Source organism: Oncorhynchus kisutch, linkage group LG10, assembly GCF_002021735.2.
Source record: "Oncorhynchus kisutch isolate 150728-3 linkage group LG10, Okis_V2, whole genome shotgun sequence".
Taxonomy (NCBI): domain Eukaryota; kingdom Metazoa; phylum Chordata; class Actinopteri; order Salmoniformes; family Salmonidae; genus Oncorhynchus; species Oncorhynchus kisutch.
Genome location: NC_034183.2, coordinates 11,431,292 through 11,448,775, shown reverse-complemented (window position 1 = coordinate 11,448,775; position 17,484 = coordinate 11,431,292). Strand labels below are relative to the sequence as shown.

At 40.7% G+C, this 17,484-nt stretch overlaps 1 protein-coding gene across 2 annotated transcripts in view; it reads right to left on the bottom strand.

Annotated features, from left to right (window-relative positions):
* The window catches only part of LOC109898452 (ATP-binding cassette sub-family C member 8), a 138,915-nt gene that overhangs the window by 40,990 nt on the left and 80,441 nt on the right, over window positions 1–17,484 (bottom strand). For both annotated transcript variants that reach the window (XM_031833100.1, XM_031833101.1), the window contains exons 17-20: window positions 14,907–14,939; window positions 3,914–3,955; window positions 3,516–3,614; window positions 49–133 (exon numbers count right to left, since the gene is read on the bottom strand). In XM_031833100.1, the coding sequence (XP_031688960.1) occupies window positions 49–133; window positions 3,516–3,614; window positions 3,914–3,955; window positions 14,907–14,939 (259 nt within the window). The remainder of the gene's footprint in view (window positions 1–48; window positions 134–3,515; window positions 3,615–3,913; window positions 3,956–14,906; window positions 14,940–17,484) is intronic.

Here is a 17,484-nt window from a genome sequence, read left to right as displayed (position 1 = left end):
TGAGTGACAGACACAGTGGCAGAAACAGATACAGAGACGGTCACTGACCCTCTCTCCAATCTCCGTCTGGTCTCCCTGTGGCAGGATGTCAATATCCGGCTGCAGGGAACACGCCTCAATGACAGCCTTGTACCTGGGCAACACCGAAACAGGTAATCAGATGACAACTGTGACATTAAAACAAAGACCCTGCAATGTCAATAAGGTGACTTGACTGGGTGAAAGCTGCTACTGTACGAGGACTAGTAGACACCACCTCCACTTATTTTGAAGTGTGTTTTAGTGGCAATTCAATTCATGGTCATTCAGATGTATGCTAACTATGGATATCAACAGTGGTTTTGCAGCAATTCAGTCAACAACAGTATATTATTCTCAGTTTGTATTCAGGCTGAAACTCTAAGAATAAATGAATTGTCTGTTGGGATGAATCATGCCTAGGGGCTTTATTTGAGCGAGATGAAGAAAAGAGAGAAAGAGAGGGGCTAGTGAGGGAATGAGAGGCCAGAGAACAAGAAAAGCCTGAAGGAGAGAATAAAACAGACAGCCTGTAGGAAGGAAGGCCTAGAGTAGAATACTGATTTCTTCATCTCCCTCCCACTTGCACCCCCAGCTTTACATACCTCACCTGCCCTCTCCCGCTGACTTTCTGTCCGACACCCACCCGCTTCCGCAAAAACTGGTTAACCGCAGTCCCGCAATATTATTTTGTCGTATTTGACGCAGCTCGTTTGCCAGCAATGGTCCAAGCAATTTTGTGCCCTGTGGGCAATACCAAACGCGCAAAATAACCTAAGAAGAAACATTTTAAATGACCAGAGATTCCATTATTATTAGGCCATCGGTATTACTGTGCTATATCAGCCAATAAACTAGAGGTAGTTTGAAGAGACTTGCTGGCAACTTGTTAGCAGACATTTACCTTTAAGTTACTGTAAAAAAGGTACTGTATGTTACCTTAAATAACAAAGAAATGTTGGTTTAACAGTACATTACTGTAAACAAGTGCTTTTACGATTACATACTTAAACTTTTTTTTACAGTAACTTATAGGTAACTGGCTGCCAGTAAGTTACAGTAAAAACCAACCTGATCTCAGAGCATTTCGTATTATTCTGTATGTAAATCCAGGACACTCCATTTGGCATGATATGTTACGTTTCGTATGGTATGTATTATTTTGTTGATGTCCATCACCCATTTCGTATGATATGTTACAATTTACAATTCAAATGATACCTTATGAATTTGGAAAACGTACAACATTTTACACATTTTCTAAACGTATGATATGTCACGAATCTCTATGAAGGAAGTTAGAGATAGTTTTGCATCAGCGTGCAAGCAGATTCCCATAGACTTCCAGTCATTGTGCTAATGCTAGTTAGCATTGGCTCACGAAACTACCTCTAATTTCCTTTATACTGAATACAAAGACAAAAATGGTATCAACGAGTTCATCTGATGGAGAGGTCGATTACGTTTCCCTTTATGTGTGGGGTTCTTGATGTGGCCTCTACTGTTTTACAGAGTTCTAAAACGTTATTGAAATGTATGGAAGGCAGCAGATGTGTCTCTTTCATAGCACACATCAAATTGGCCACTGTGAACTGGGGTTTATTTTTCAGTGTAACATTTCTGAGGTACATCACTCAGTGATGTAAAACAACCCCAGTGTTGGTGTTAGTAACCAGAGTTGAACTATAAACACGTCCATCTTTATCATAATTCCCAGAATGCTCTATTGCAGGTTGATTTGTAAAATTGTATGTTTCAATATCTATGTTTTTGCATGCATATTGATTGATTAATTAATCTTATGCTATTAAAATATATATAACATAGATTTTTCGAAACTATTCTAATCTGTTACTTATTTCACCCGTTACTGAAATATTTGTTCCAGTTTAGATATTTAAGGTATTGTCATATCTTAGTCTTCCCAACCCTGGCAGTCTTTCTGAATGCAGGTGACTAAAAGTCCCAAATGTGGGCTATCCCCACCCTGGCTGTATTCCAATAGGAATTTCACATCCCTTTGCAAGACATTATAATGTGACTTGTAGGCCTGCTATTGCCACTGTATTAGGGTTAAACTAGGCCTTCAAAAGGCTTTACGAAAAATGTATTTTTTTTATAAATTTGAATGACAACATATTCACTTTATGGATGGTACTGGTAACCCTGGGAAATATGCAAAGAAGGCTTAAAATCCTACAGCATGGCTATTCAATTCTGTTCCTGGAGGGCCAAAACACTTCTGGTTTTAGATGTTTGTAGGGTTCGTCAAAGAACCCTCCCATTTGTGGTTCTTCGGAGACCCTAAAATAGTTCCCCTATTGCATCGCTCTCAAGAACCTTATTCTGTTCCAGCTTGCACCTTTATATTTAAGAGTGTAGGCTAATTCATAAAAATATTTTTCTCCCAAAGTTGTCTGTCTGACCATGTGCAGCATGATAAATGCAGACTGCTCTGATCTCTGTCGGAGCCCGCAGCCCTCAGCATATTGGGCAGACTACAGATCGTTTGGCCCTGGGGTGGTTATTAACCCACATGCTTCCCAGCCGAAGCAGTTCCGAAGAGTTCCAGCATATATTATGAAGACATTTTGTGAAGTTTTGGTTCGTTTTGGACTTCAGTAAGGGCACACCATTTATTTTCTGAAGGCCGACGTCTACTAAGACTCTATTCTTCAATAAAGTCTTTGTTGTCATTCAACGAGAGATGACTTGTTTTCATGCACATTTTCTCATTGAGAAATACTGCAACATCTTTGTTAGATGTAAAATTGCACGACTAAGATCTCCTCTGAAAAAACGTCAAAGTTAATTACATATTTTTTGCATCCACGATCAACTCCTGTGCTCTGAGAAACAGAGAGAGGGGGAGGGAGAGAGAAAAAGAGCACTTGCTCAACCACTGTTCTCAGAGATGAACGGAGAGAACTTTTGTGAGTGTAATGTTTACTGTTCATTTTTATTGTTTATATCACTTTTGTTTATTATCTAGTTATCTTGCTCTGGCAATGTTAACATATGTTCCCATGGCAATAAAGCCCTTAAATTGAATTGAATTGAGAGAGAGGAGAGAGAAAAATCTGGGTTCCGTGAGATAATATTTTCTGCAGCTAGCCCATTAAGCCCAGAGAGAGAGGAGATAGGACCATAAACACAGGCTTCCTGCTCTTCTGGGAAACCATTTGTCATTAGGATTTTTTTAAAGCGTGTGTCACTGCCCATCCAGTGGCAGGGGAACATATGGTGTTCTGCCGGGGGGTTGTGGCTGGGTGCGAGGGCAGATACAGTTCTCAATGACAAATGAGGCAAACAGAGATTCAGAATGGCCTGAATCAGAGGTCAAGTAACCCTTGGGGGCCCATAATGCATCACTCTTTACTGTACTGTACTATAGAATTCCAGATTTTTGCTGTAACTTTACATACATTTGTACAGTGTAGATACCATGTTTCACTTTTGTTCTAATGGTTTACAAGTCATTTCTAATCAAGTCTCACCTGGGTTTGATCATGGGCATTTCGAAGGTGATGTTCTCCACTAGCGTCGCATTGAGCAGCCAGGGCTTCTGGGAAGCGTAGGCCACAGAGCCTCTCTTCCTGCCAAGATAAACACAGTGAAAACAACTGACCACTGCCTGTCCAGGGATACAGTACTACTGTCATCCAAAGTAGCTGTTGCCACATATTTATTTGATACTTTGTCACAAGGTCTGCAGTGAGCGAGGTAAAGTGGTTTTGGAATGTTCAATAACAATGGAATAGCAAGGTATTATCTTGGCAATTACTTCAATGTATTGACTAGATACTGGCTGTATTCTTTTATATTGTGATAACAGTGATATACAGCATCTCCATAGTGACCATCTGGTGAAAGGAGTCATGTTGTGTGTGCTTACTCGATATCTCCATCATCAGCAGCATCTTTGTCTGATGTGGGGCTGCAATGGAAAATGCGCACGCACACACACACACACACACACCGTTAGCCCAAGTAATGTCTACAGTCACCATCACAAACCAAAACAGGGCTATCATGTTGCCTTATATGAGCAGTAGCAGAACATCTATCATTAGATCTAAGTGTGTCTATAAATAAAAAACCTTGTATTACTTCCTGTTGTTTGCAGACTCATCAACTGGGTGCTCTGACACACTGTGAGTATAGAGGAGTTGTTGAGAAAAGCTGAATAAATGATGCCTAGATTTGCTGTTGATGTATGTACTCTGTTATTGTGTCTTGGTGCAGTTGTGGCATATTATGTTGTGTATTTGTGACATGTTGGGCGCGTTCGAGCGGCTCACTTTTGTCAAGTGACCATCGTTGGCTTTCAAAGTGTTGCATTATGGAGACAAAAACTGCCCGACTTGTCGACTGCATAAACTTTTTTTTTTTACATAAGTCATGTTCAATAGTCATGACGATTTTGACTGCAGTCGACTTTGAGTTTCTGTAGTTGCTTTTCACCAACTTCATCCTGCAGCCATCGCCTACATTGTGGGAGGCTCTATAGCCAACCAATCATTAGAGTGTTTTTGTTTGACGTGACCAAAGATGTGACTGAAACGGTAACTGTAGTTACGGCCCATGAAGTTGGTCTAATAATCCTTTAATTCATGGCCACTTACGCAGCTGGGCCAGGGGCGCTTTAATTAGGTTAGGTGGCAATGACCGACAGATCTCATCCCCATAAAAGGAGGAAACCGCCATCGCCTGATCTCGCTGCTTTCTCTTCCTTAACTCCGACTTCTCCAGAAGTTCTGTGCGTCCATGAATCCACCGACTCTGTTACCTTTCATCTGAACTATCTGTTGCGATCCGGAGAGTGGGCCATCAGTTATTGTTTGTAGTTATTATCGCGGAGCGCGGTTTGGAGCGCACGCTTCAAACATAGTGTGTAATGTGAATTGTCAATGATCACGGCCCTACGGATCCTCATAGGCCAATTATGCAATCGATATGGTTAATATGTAATGAAATTATTTACATGTACACATGAAGACAATTGAAAGGGTGAAATGAGAAACGTCATTGTTTGCTAGCTGATCGACTTTGATATCAAACTAATGGGGATTATAGATTGAATAACCATTCACTGTTTGTGTTCTTTCATGATTATGATAAATAGTTACGAGCCTAAATGACTCACGGATGATTACTATTGACTTCTTAATGAACTGGATTGTTGAATTCCCTAATTATGTTAATGCTTGTTATGATTTGATCTTTGTGATTATGAATTTGATTGGACACATGTTATTTTGTTTCCTTTGTGATGCAGCACAGACTACTCAGTAAATATACCACTTTATGGTTAAAGGAATTCCTGCCCCAGTCTCATCCATTCCTCTGACACGTGACCACCTGTTCACCTTCACTGTCAGTCATCCTACCTGTCCAGCTACCCACACAGATTCCACTAATATTTCAGTAACCAACCGCAATTGCGGCAATTCATGTACTGTATACAGGAACTCTCTCTCACCAATTGATTGTACAATGTACATATATTTTCTGATTGTTAGTGTATAATATGGGGATCGGAGATGTGTTATTTTGACATTATAAAGAACCACTTTTACCAACAATGGCAACACTGCCATGTTGCACTGGGCTTTGCTGTTGCAAAACCACGACAATAGCTAGGTTGCCATACAATATTCATGTGAATATTTTAAAATCTGCATAAACTCATGCATAATTAATTTTACCAACACAAAAAGATCCCAACTTGTCTAGCGTATTTTGATTTGTCGACATTTGGAAAGTTTTCCATCAGACCTATAATTCCGTTTTTTATCCAACATGCTTTACTCACATAAAAAAGTTGGCTGGAAACCTGGTGACTGTCCAACTTTTGGCTGTCACAGATGCACCTCCCCTGACTTCATTCCAGACTTTCGTCGGTGGCTTTCACCTTACCACTCAAATGCGCCCATAGTGTAGGTTGTGACAATTGTGTAGGTGTGAGATATTAGCGCAATAATTAAAAGATCAAGGAGAATGGATGACAGGAGCTCAGCCTGTCCTTGAGAGAAGGGGAGGAGGAGCTACAATATTTTGCTGTGTTGTTGATAGGCCCTGCATGGGATGCATATCTAATTATACTGTCCTAGACAGGCTGTGCTCCACCACAGAAAATTGGCTAGTGTTGATTTCAGTGTAACATTTATTGTGTTGATTTAGGAGTTACCTTAACTCTGTAAGTGTTAAATTAACTCATTAGTGGTAAAATAACCCCAGTGTTGGTGTTAATAACCAGTGTTGAGTGTGATTGTGTCAGTTCTACTCTGTGGAGAGTAAAAACGTTCCCATCAAAACCACACACGTCATTATCAGATTTCCCAGCATGCTCTACTGCAGGTAGATATTTTTAGGATTGTTCATTGACTGATTGATTAATACTAGGTTACACAAAGATAAATAACAATATATTACGAATCCAATCAGTTAGTTAGATTTATTGCACCTGTTACTGTAATGGTTGCTCCAGTATAAATGGTTTAGGTAGTCTCCTCACAATGTTTCTAACCATGTCATTCTGAATGCAGGTTGCAGTTGAAGAAAATTCCAACTGTTGGATGTCTTGACTCTAGCTGAATTCCAATAGGAATTACATCACTTTACAAGGCAGCATAATTTGACTGTCAGGCCTGATGTGGCTTGTAAACCAAGAGGTTCCTAACACCTCTGTGTTAGGGTAAAACTTAGCTGTTAACTTCAAGGTGACAGGGGGCAGTAATTTTCACGTCCGGATGAAATGCATGCCCAAATTCAACTGCCTGCTACTCATCCCCAGAAGATAAGATATGCATATTATTAGTAGATTTGGATGGAAAACACTCTGAAGTTTCTAAAACTGTTTGAATCATGTCTGTGTATAACAGAACTTATTTAGCAGGCGAAACCCAGAGGACAAACAATTCAGATTTATTTTTTGAGGTCACTCTTTTCAATGGGTTTTCATTGGGAATCCAGATTTCTTGCAGTTCCTATCGCTTCCACTGGATGTCAACAGTCTTTAGAAATTGGCTGAGGTTTTTCCTTTGTGTAATGAAGAAGTACGGCCGTCTTGAACGAGGGTAACTTGAAGTGTACTGTTAGATAGAGGTGCGTGACCAGAAAGCATGCTACAGTTTGTTTTCCTCCTGTATTGAACAGAGATCATCCCGTCTTCAATTTTATCGATTATTTACGTTAAAAAATACCTAAAGTTGTATTACAAAAGTAGTTTGAAATGTCTTGGCCAGGTTTACAGGTAACTTTTGAGATATTTTGTAGTCACGTTGAGCATGTTGGAACCGGTGTTTTTCTGGATCAAACGTGCCAAATAAATTGACATTTTGGATATATATTGACGGATTTATTCGAACAAAAGGACCATTTGTGATGTTTATGGGACACATTGTAGTGCCAACGAAAGAAGCTCGTCAATGGTAAGGCATGAATTATATTTTTATTCCTGCGTTTTGTGTCGCGCCTGCAGGGTTGAAATATGCTTTTCTCTCTTTGTTTACTATGGTGCTATCCTCAGATAATAGCATCGTTTGCTTTCGCTGAAAAGCCTTTTTGAAATCTGACATGTTGGCTGGATTCACAACATGTGTAGCTTTAATTTGCTATCTTACATGTGTGATTTCATGAAAGTTTGATTTTTATAGTAATTTATTTGAATTTGGCGCTCTGCATTTTCCCTGGCTTTTGGCCAGGTGGGACGCTACTGTCCCACATATCCCAGAGAGGTTAAACTAAAGCATTATGATATATTTAATGTACTGTCCTAAAGAGTTCAAGTGTAATGATAATGTATATCTAGGAAGTCAATTGGTGAATTCCACAGGACTGAAAATGAATGAATATAACAACTGTCCATCTCACAAATATAGTCATGGGTGGTAACTAGTGAGGGGGAAATTAAGCTTACTGAAGCGTTGAGGTTTTCCAGCCAATTGCGTCTAAAATAGGTTCATTACTCGAGACTTTGAACACAGTGTACACTAGTGGCACCTGCTGGTCAAAAGCATTTAGAGCAGACAAATTATTATAGATGACATCCCACACCCTGTAGCCAAACCAATACAAAACCAATCAGGTGGTTGTTCGAAGAAACACCAAAGTGATACATGCATTGGCACACTGCTTTGAAGTACAATTCATAGCGATTTTGACGCATACCTCGGAGTTCCGGTATCAAAAGTAACATCACTAGTGGTAACTCTACAATTCACTCAAAAAGCCAAGGCACACTAGGAAATTATATTGGAGGCATGGCTTAGTAGGGGTGTGGTGTTTAATTACTTTGTTTTGGCCACCCATGAGTAGAAGTGTTGTACCAGTTTAAGTGGTCTATGGCTATGTTAATTCAAGTTTGAGCATGTCTGCTGCTAGTCCTCAAGTCTTTGTAAAAGCGTACATAAGAACATGTGTCAGTAGAGACTTGTTAATGTAATGTTTAATCCAACGTGAGTGACCTTGTCAAGTGATACGGACCTCTTTGCGTAATGGTTAAAATACTATGACGTGTTACTACAAAACAGTATAAAGTGTTAATTCCCTAAAACTGACAAAACAGTTTTAAACAGCAATACAACAGTAACAGTGTCAGCACTAAGCACAGTGTTAATTTAACAGTGAAAAGTGTGAACCAAGTATACACTGGTCCAGTGTTAAATCAACATGACAATGTTAAATTTAACTTGCTGTGAGTGATTAAACAGTGGATTAGGTGGGGTGGTCCCTGGAGATTAAGGGGTGAATCCTAATGTCCATTTAAATAACTATTTCACTTCGGACCTGAAGTTGGGAGTAAGGTGTAGCAGTGAGAGAACATTTACCTAATAACACCATAAGTGGAGCTTGTGCTGAGGTCTCATGTGGGACACTAAGCTCAGATACCAGTCTACTGTCTACAGATACCAGTCTACGGTCTATAGATACCAGTCTACTGTCTACAGATACCAGTCTACTGTCTACAGATACCAGTCTACTGTCTACAGATACCAGTCTACTGTCTACAGATACCAGTCTACTGTCTACAGATACCAGTCTACGGTCTATAGATACCAGTCTACGGTCTATAGATACCAGTCTACTGTCTACAGATACCAGTCTACTGTCTATAGATACCAGTCTACGGTCTATAGATACCAGTCTACGGTCTATAGATACCAGTCTACTGTCTACAGATACCAGTCTACTGTCTATAGATACCAGTCTGCGGTCTATAGATACCAGTCTACTGTCTACAGATACCAGTCTACGGTCTACAGATACCAGTCTACGGTCTATAGATACCAGTCTACGGTCTATAGATACCAGTCTACGGTCTACAGATACCAGTCTACTGTCTACAGATACCAGTCTACGGTCTATAGATACCAGTCTACTGTCTATAGATACCAGTCTACTGTCTACAGATACCAGTCTACGGTCTATAGATACCAGTCTACGGTCTATAGATACCAGTCTACTGTCTACAGATACCAGTCTACTGTCTATAGATACCAGTCTACGGTCTATAGATACCAGTCTACGGTCTATAGATACCAGTCTACGGTCTATAGATACCAGTCTACTGTCTACAGATACCAGTCTACGGTCTATAGATACCAGTCTACTGTCTACAGATACCAGTCTACTGTCTACAGATACCAGTCTACTGTCTACAGATACCAGTCTACGGTCTATAGATACCAGTCTACTGTCTACAGATACCAGTCTACTGTATACAGATACCAGTATACTGTCTACAGATACCAGTCTACGGTCTATAGATACCAGTCTACTGTCTACAGATACCAGTCTACGGTCTACAGATACCAGTCTACTGTCTACAGATACCAGTCTACTGTCTACAGATACCAGTCTACTGTCTACAGATACCAGTCTACTGTCTACAGATACCAGTCTACGGTCTACAGATACCAGTCTACGGTCTATAGATACCAGTCTACTGTCTACAGATACCAGTCTACTGTCTACAGATACCAGTCTACTGTCTACAGATACCAGTCTACTGTCTACAGATACCAGTCTACGGTCTATAGATACCAGTCTACTGTCTACAGATACCAGTCTACTGTCTACAGATACCAGTCTACTGTCTACAGATACCAGTCTACTGTCTACAGATACCAGTCTACGGTCTACAGATACCAGTCTACTGTCTATAGATACCAGTCTACGGTCTACAGATACCAGTCTACTGTCTACAGATACCAGTCTACTGTCTACAGATACCAGTCTACTGTCTACAGATACCAGTCTACTGTCTACAGATACCAGTCTACGGTCTATAGATACCAGTCTACGGTCTACAGATACCAGTCTACTGTCTACAGATACCAGTCTACTGTCTACAGATACCAGTCTACTGTCTACAGATACCAGTCTACTGTCTACAGATACCAGTCTACGGTCTATAGATACCAGTCTACTGTCTACAGATACCAGTCTACTGTCTACAGATACCAGTCTACTGTCTACAGTGTAGACTTATTAATAATTCACATTATGCATGAGCTGTAAAATCACTTTGTATAAAAAACACAACTTCATTATTGATTTAGTCTCCCAGTCCCTGCACAAAATAGTAATTATAAGAGCCTAAAGGTATGGTTTACAGACTGTATACTGTATAGCACTGCCTCAAAGGGACGAAGTACAGAGACACACTCATTTCTCTTTTGAACTACTATGCACTGCTGCCCATCAAGTGTACACTAATTATATTTCTGACACTACCTCATACACAACCACATCCCCTAAAATATCTAAGAGGTTACTACACTAACGGTCATCTGGGATGCAACAGAGCAACCACAGGTTAGCAGCTATAACCTTGGTGTTCTTGATGTGATGCTTATTAAGGACAAAACCTCCCTCTCTACAGATCTCTAAAGGAAACCTACAGACCGGAACACCCTCCTTAGAGGTGACAGCTTTCATCCTTGTCCACTTATCAAAAGCCTGAAGGTTTCAAATCAAAAGCCTGATTACCTTCATGTCCACCAATGTTGTTTACATGTTGAAATGTCCCTGGGGTCTGTCTTACATAGGGAAAACCCATAGATGCCTTAAGATCTGGATCAGTGAGCACCGCAGCAATATACAGACAGGTGAGACAAAATAAACCCGGTTGCTGTTCATTTGGAATAGAAATGGTCAAGATGTCACACCGGGGAGGGGACACAGAGGAATCTTCTTCAAAGTGAATCTTTCTGGCTCCACAGGTTCAACACATTGTCTCCTCTTGGCCTTAACGAGGAGTTCGACTTGATGGCTGGGTGGCAGTTTTGAGTAGCTTGGATGAATAAGGTGCCCAGAGTAAACTACCTGCTACTCATGCCCAGAAGCTAAGATATGCCTATTATTAGTATATTTGGATAGAAAACACTCTGAAGTTTCTAAAACTGTTTGAATGTCTGTGAGTATAACAGAACTCATATGGCAGGCAGAAACCTGAGAAAAAATCCAACCAGGTAGTGGGAAATCTGAGGTTTGTAGTTTTTCAACTCTTTGCCTATCCAAGATAGTGTAAATGTGGTCCGATTGCACTTCTTAAGACTTCCACTAGATGTCAACAGTCTTTAGAACCTTGTTTAAGGCTTCTACTGTGAAGGAGGAGGGAATGAGAGCTGATTGAGTCAGGTGTCTGGCAGAGTGCCATGAGCTCATTCAGGCGTGCACCTGTGTGAGGTAGCTACGTTCCATCGCATTTCTAAAGACAAAGGAATTCTCTGGTTAAAACATTATTGAAGATTTATGTTAAAAACATCCTAAAGATTGATTCTATATATTGTTTGACATCTTTCTATGAACTGTAATGGAATTTTTTGACTTTTCGTCTGGCCTGAGCATTGTGAATTTGGACATAAATTATGGACTTTATCGAACAAAACAAACATTTAAGGTGTAACTGGGATTCCTGGGAGTGCATTCTGATGAAGATCATCAAAGGTACGCAAATATTTATAATGCTATTTCTGACTTCTGTTGACTCCACAACATGGCAGATATCTGAATGGCTTGTTTTTGTGAGCGCCGTACTCAGATTATTGCATGGTGTGCTTTTCCATTAAAGCTTTTTTTAAATCTGACACAAACGTTGCATTAAGGAGAAGTTTATCTAAAGTTCCATGCATAACATTTGTATTTTCATTAACATTTATGATGAGTATTTCTGAAAATTGATGTGGCTCTCTGCAAAATCACCGGATGTTTTGAAGCAAAACATTACTGAACGTAATGCGTCAATGTAAACTAAGATTTATCGAACAAAACATACATGTATTGTGTAACATGAAGTCTGATGAGTGTCATCTGATGAAGATCATCAAAGGTTAGTGATTAATTTTATCTCTATTTCTGCTTTTTGTGACTCCTCTCTTTGGCTGGAAAATGGCTGTGTTTTTCTGTGACTAGGTACTGACCTAACATAATAGTTTGGTGTGCTTTCATCGTAAAACCTTTTTGAAATCGGACACTGTGGTGGGATTAACAACAAGTTTATCTTTAAAATGGTGTAAAATACTTGTATGTTTGAGGAATCTTAATTATGAGATTTCTGTTGTTTGAAGTTGGCGCCCTGCACTTTCACTGGCTGTTGTCATATCGATCCCGGTAGCGGGATCTAAGCCATAAGAAGTTTTTTAGTTCCAAAATGGCCAAACTACTGTTTTTTTTTTTCCTAATTGAATAGTGTGTTTTTATATATTACTGTAAATATTGATCACATTCCTTGTGTATGGTCATATACAGTATATTCATAAAGTATTCAAACCCCTTGACTTTTTCCACATTTCATTACGTTCAGCCTTTTTCTAAAATGGATTTAAAAAAATAATCCTCAACAATACCCCATAATGGCAACGCAAAAACAAGGTTTTTAGACATTTTTGCAAATGTATAAAACAAAAAAAATTGAAATATTAAATTGACCAAATTATTCAGACGCTTTACTCAGTACTTTGTTGTAGCACTTTTGGCAGCGATTACAGCTTCGAGTCTTGTTGAGTATGACACTACAAGCTTGGCACACATTTATTTGTGGCCTTTCTTCCATTCTTCTATACAGATCCCCTCAAGCTCTGTCAGGTTAGATGGGGAGTGTTGCTGCACAGCTATTTTCAGGTCTCTCCAGAAATGTTTGATTGGGTTCAAGTCCGGGCTCTGGCTCGGCCACTCAAGGACATTCAGAGACTTGTCCCGAAGCCACTCCTGCAATGTCTTGGCTCTGTGCTTAGGGTCATTGTCCTGTTGGAAGGTGAACGTTCACCCACATTCTGAGGTCCTGAGAGCTCTGGAGCAGGTTTTCATCAAGGATCTCTGTACTTTGCTGTGTTCATTTTTCCCTCGATCCTGACTAGTCTCCCAGTCCCTTCCGCTGAAAAAACATCCCCACAGCATGATGCTGCCACCACCATACTTCACCATAGGGATGATTCTAGGATTCCTCCAGATGTGACGCTTGGCATTCAGGCCAAAGAGTTCAATCTTGGTTTCATCAGACCAGAGAATCTTGTTTCTCATTGTCTGAGAGTCCTTTAAGTGCCTTTTTGGCAAACTCAAAGCGGGTCTTCTTGTGCCTTTTACTGAGGAGTGGCTTCCGTCACACCACTCTACCATAAAGGCCTGATTGGTGGAGTGCTGCAGAGATGGTCGTCCTTCTGGAAGGTTCTCCCATCTCCACAGAGGAGCTCTGGAGCATTGTCAGACTGACGGGTTCTCGGTCACCTCTCTGACCAAGGCTCTTCTCCCCCAATTGCTCAGTTTGGCTGGGCAGCCAGCTCTAGGAACAGTCGTGGTGGTTCCAAACTTCTTCCATTTAAGAATAATAGGCCACTGTGTGCTTGGGGACCATCAACACTGCAGAAATGTTGTGGTACCCTTCCCCAGATCTGTGCCTCGACACAATCCTTTCCCGGAGCGCTATGGACAATTTCTTCAACCTCATGGTTTGGTTTTTACTCTGACAGGCACCGTCGGCTGTGGGACCTTATATAGACAGGTGTGTGCCTTTCCAAATCATGTCCAATCAATTGAATTTACCATAGATGGACTCCAATCAAGTTGTAGAAACAGCTCAAGGCTTTAAGCTTTAAAGCTTTAATACATTTGCAAAAATGTCTAAAAACCTGTTTTCGCTTTGTCATTATGGGGTATTGTGTGTAGATGGATGAGGAAAAATCATATTTAATACATTTTAGAATAAGGCTCTAATGTAACAAAATGTGGAAAAAGTCAAGGGTTCTGAATACTTTCCGAAGGCACTGTATTTTTATACATTGTGAACCTAATGTTACATATTTTTACCTCCCACAGAAGTGATGTCACTGAGTACTGCCCCTATATATAATACCTTCCACCCCCACCTGAGATATGGGATGCCTGATGAAGACTTCAGGTTGTCCTAGTAAATCACCCGGGAGCATGAGTAGCAGCATGCAGCATTTTCCTTTGTTTTTCAGTCTGGGTGAAACACATGTATTTATTAATTACTCTGGTAACCCTGGCCTGCTGAGGGATTACTGATGTTTCCTGGATTCTGTCAGCAGGTACACACACAAGCATGCTCGCATGCATGCACATACACAAACAGCTTAGCATAGTACAGAGTTGAGTGTTTTATTGGAGAAAGTAGGAAGCACTGCATATTCAAATGTATCCTGCTGTGTGTGTGTGTGTGTGTGTGTGTGTGTGTGTGTGTGTGTGTGTGTGTGTGTGAGAGAGAGTGTTGCCAGAGAAATAAACACTGCGTATGACCTACTGGGAAATGCCTTCTAAACGTGATGTTGATGTGCTGTTTATCAGTAACTCCTGATCATATTGCGCCAACCTGGATTAGACCTAGAACTATGGCAATGTTCCTGTGATTCAACACATTCACATACCTGTCATCTCCCTCTGAGTCCAGGCTGGGCAAACTGCAGACAATAGAAAGGGAGGAGAAAAAAACAGAGGTCAATTTATCTCAAATATATATATATATCTCAAACTATGAACTCTTGCAGTTACAGAAGTATATATATTACAGAAGTTTAGTATAGCTACTCTACTGTAGGGTGTAATTACAAGTTTATCCTATTAGTCTATGGCAAAGATACTTATATGTTTCCCCTTTCGTCTGTGTCTGGTTAGCTAGTTACAGGATAGCCTGGTCTTCGTCTGTGTCTGGTTGGCTAGTTACAGGATAGCCTGGTCTTCATCTGTGTCTGGTTAGCCAGTTACAGGATAGCCTGGTCTTCGTCTGTCTGGTTAGCTAGTTACAGGATAGCCTGGTCTTCGTCTGTGTCTGGTTAGCTAGTTACAGGATAGCTAGGTCTTCATCTGTGTCTGGTTAGCTAGTTACAGGATAGCTAGATCTTCATCTGTCTGGTTAACTAGTTACAGGATAGCCTGGTCTTCATCTGTCTGGTTAGCTAGTTACAGGATAGCCTGGTCTTCGTCTGTCTGGTTAGCTAGTTACAGGATAGCCTGGTCTTCGTCTGTCTGGTTAGCTAGTTACAGGATAGCCTGGTCTTCGTCTGTCTGGTTAGCTAGTTACAGGATAGCCTGGTCTTCGTCTGTCTGGTTAGCTAGTTATAGGATAGCCTGGTCTTCGTCTGTCTGGTTAGCTAGTTACAGGATAGCCTGGTCTTCGTCTGTCTGGTTTGCTAGTTACAGGATAGCTAGGTCTTCATCTGTCTGGTTAGCTAGTTACAGGATAGCCTGGTCTTCGTCTGTCTGGTTAGCTAGTTACAGGATAGCCTGGTCTTCGTCTGTCTGGTTTGCTAGTTACAGGATAGCCTGGTCTTCGTCTGTCTGGTTAGCTAGTTACAGGATAGCTAGGTCTTCATCTGTGTCTGGTTAGCTAGTTACAGGATAGCCTGGTCTTCGTCTCTCTGGTTAGCTAGTTACAGGATAGCTGGGTCTTCATCTGTGTCTGGTTAGCTAGTTACAGGATAGCTAGGTCTTCGTCTGTGTCTGGTTAGCTAGTTACAGGATAGCCTGGTCTTCGTCTCTCTGGTTAGCTAGTTACAGGGTAGCTAGGTCTTCGTCTGTGTCTAGTTAGCTAGTTACAGGATAGCTAGGTCTTCGTCTGTGTCTGGTTAGCTAGTTACAGGATAGCCTGGTCTTCGTCTGTTAGTACTGCTGTGCACCACATCACAAATGCCAAATAGGTGACTGTAATATATACTTTTATATCATTGATGCATTTTAAATGTTGTTTGAGTTGCTTTGTGTATCACCACATTTGATTGAGATGATTTTACTGCAACACTGCTCACTGCATTTAAATTGCATGACATAGGTGTATCAAAGAGCTGTCAGTCAAGGTGAGATCATGAATATAAGCTCCCCGCCCACTCAGCCTGTCTTTTCAAACTTCCTGGGTAGCCATGAGAGAAAATTTATTATTTATTTTTTTGCCCATCGACCACCAACCCTTTTGGGAGGACAAATATACACATTGTTTTATAGGTTTTTCTTTTCTTGTTACATGTACATTCTGCACACATTTTACAGTAGTTACATAGCAAGAATAAAGTAATTTGATATTTTGATATACATTACATCTGGATAGATAGTACTCATACATTGTGTTCAGTCATAACTATTGTAGAAGATTAGCTTTTAAACTCACCTCCAGGCAACTCTCAGTACATCCCACCTATCATCACCTTAACCCCACCCCTCAGCTACTCTCAGTCCATCCCACCTATCTCCCTAACCCCACCCCTCAGCAACTCTCAGTCCATCCCCTCTATCACCTTAACCCCACCCCTCAGCAACTCTCCGTCCATCCCATCTATCGCCCTAACCCCACCCCTCAGCTACTCTCAGTCCATCCCATCTATCTCCCAACCCCACCCCTCAGCTACTCTCAGTCCATCCCATCTATCTCTGTAAACCGCCCTCTTATGATTTGCATGTGCCATATAGGTCAAAAAGTACTTTTCAGGACCTTTAATACCTGAGGTCTTGCATGTACATTGATTGATTAATCTTATGCTACACAAAGACAAATAGCATATATTTTCTAAACTAATCCAATCAGTTTTATTTATTGCACCCGTTACTAAAATGGTTGTCCCAATTTAAATAGTTAGTCTTCTTATCAACTTTCCCACCATTCATTCCATCTGTTTGACAGCCTTATGCTGGCTGGATTGCAATAGCTATTACATATCATTTTGAAACCAGCATAATGTGTCCTGTAAACCAGGGATTTCCAAACACATCTGTGTTTGGGTAAAACTAGGTCATCAAAGTAAGGCCTTGAGATATATATATATTGTCATACATTTTAATGATGGCATTTGCTTAGGAACTCACCTGGTGAAACCCACAGACCTCTTACGGATAGGGTCTATTTTTCTCCATTTCCGCCTGACTGACGTGCCCAAAGTAAACTGCCTGTTACTCAGGCCCAGAAGCCAGGATATACATATAATTGGTAGCATTGGATAGAAAACACTTTGAAGTTTG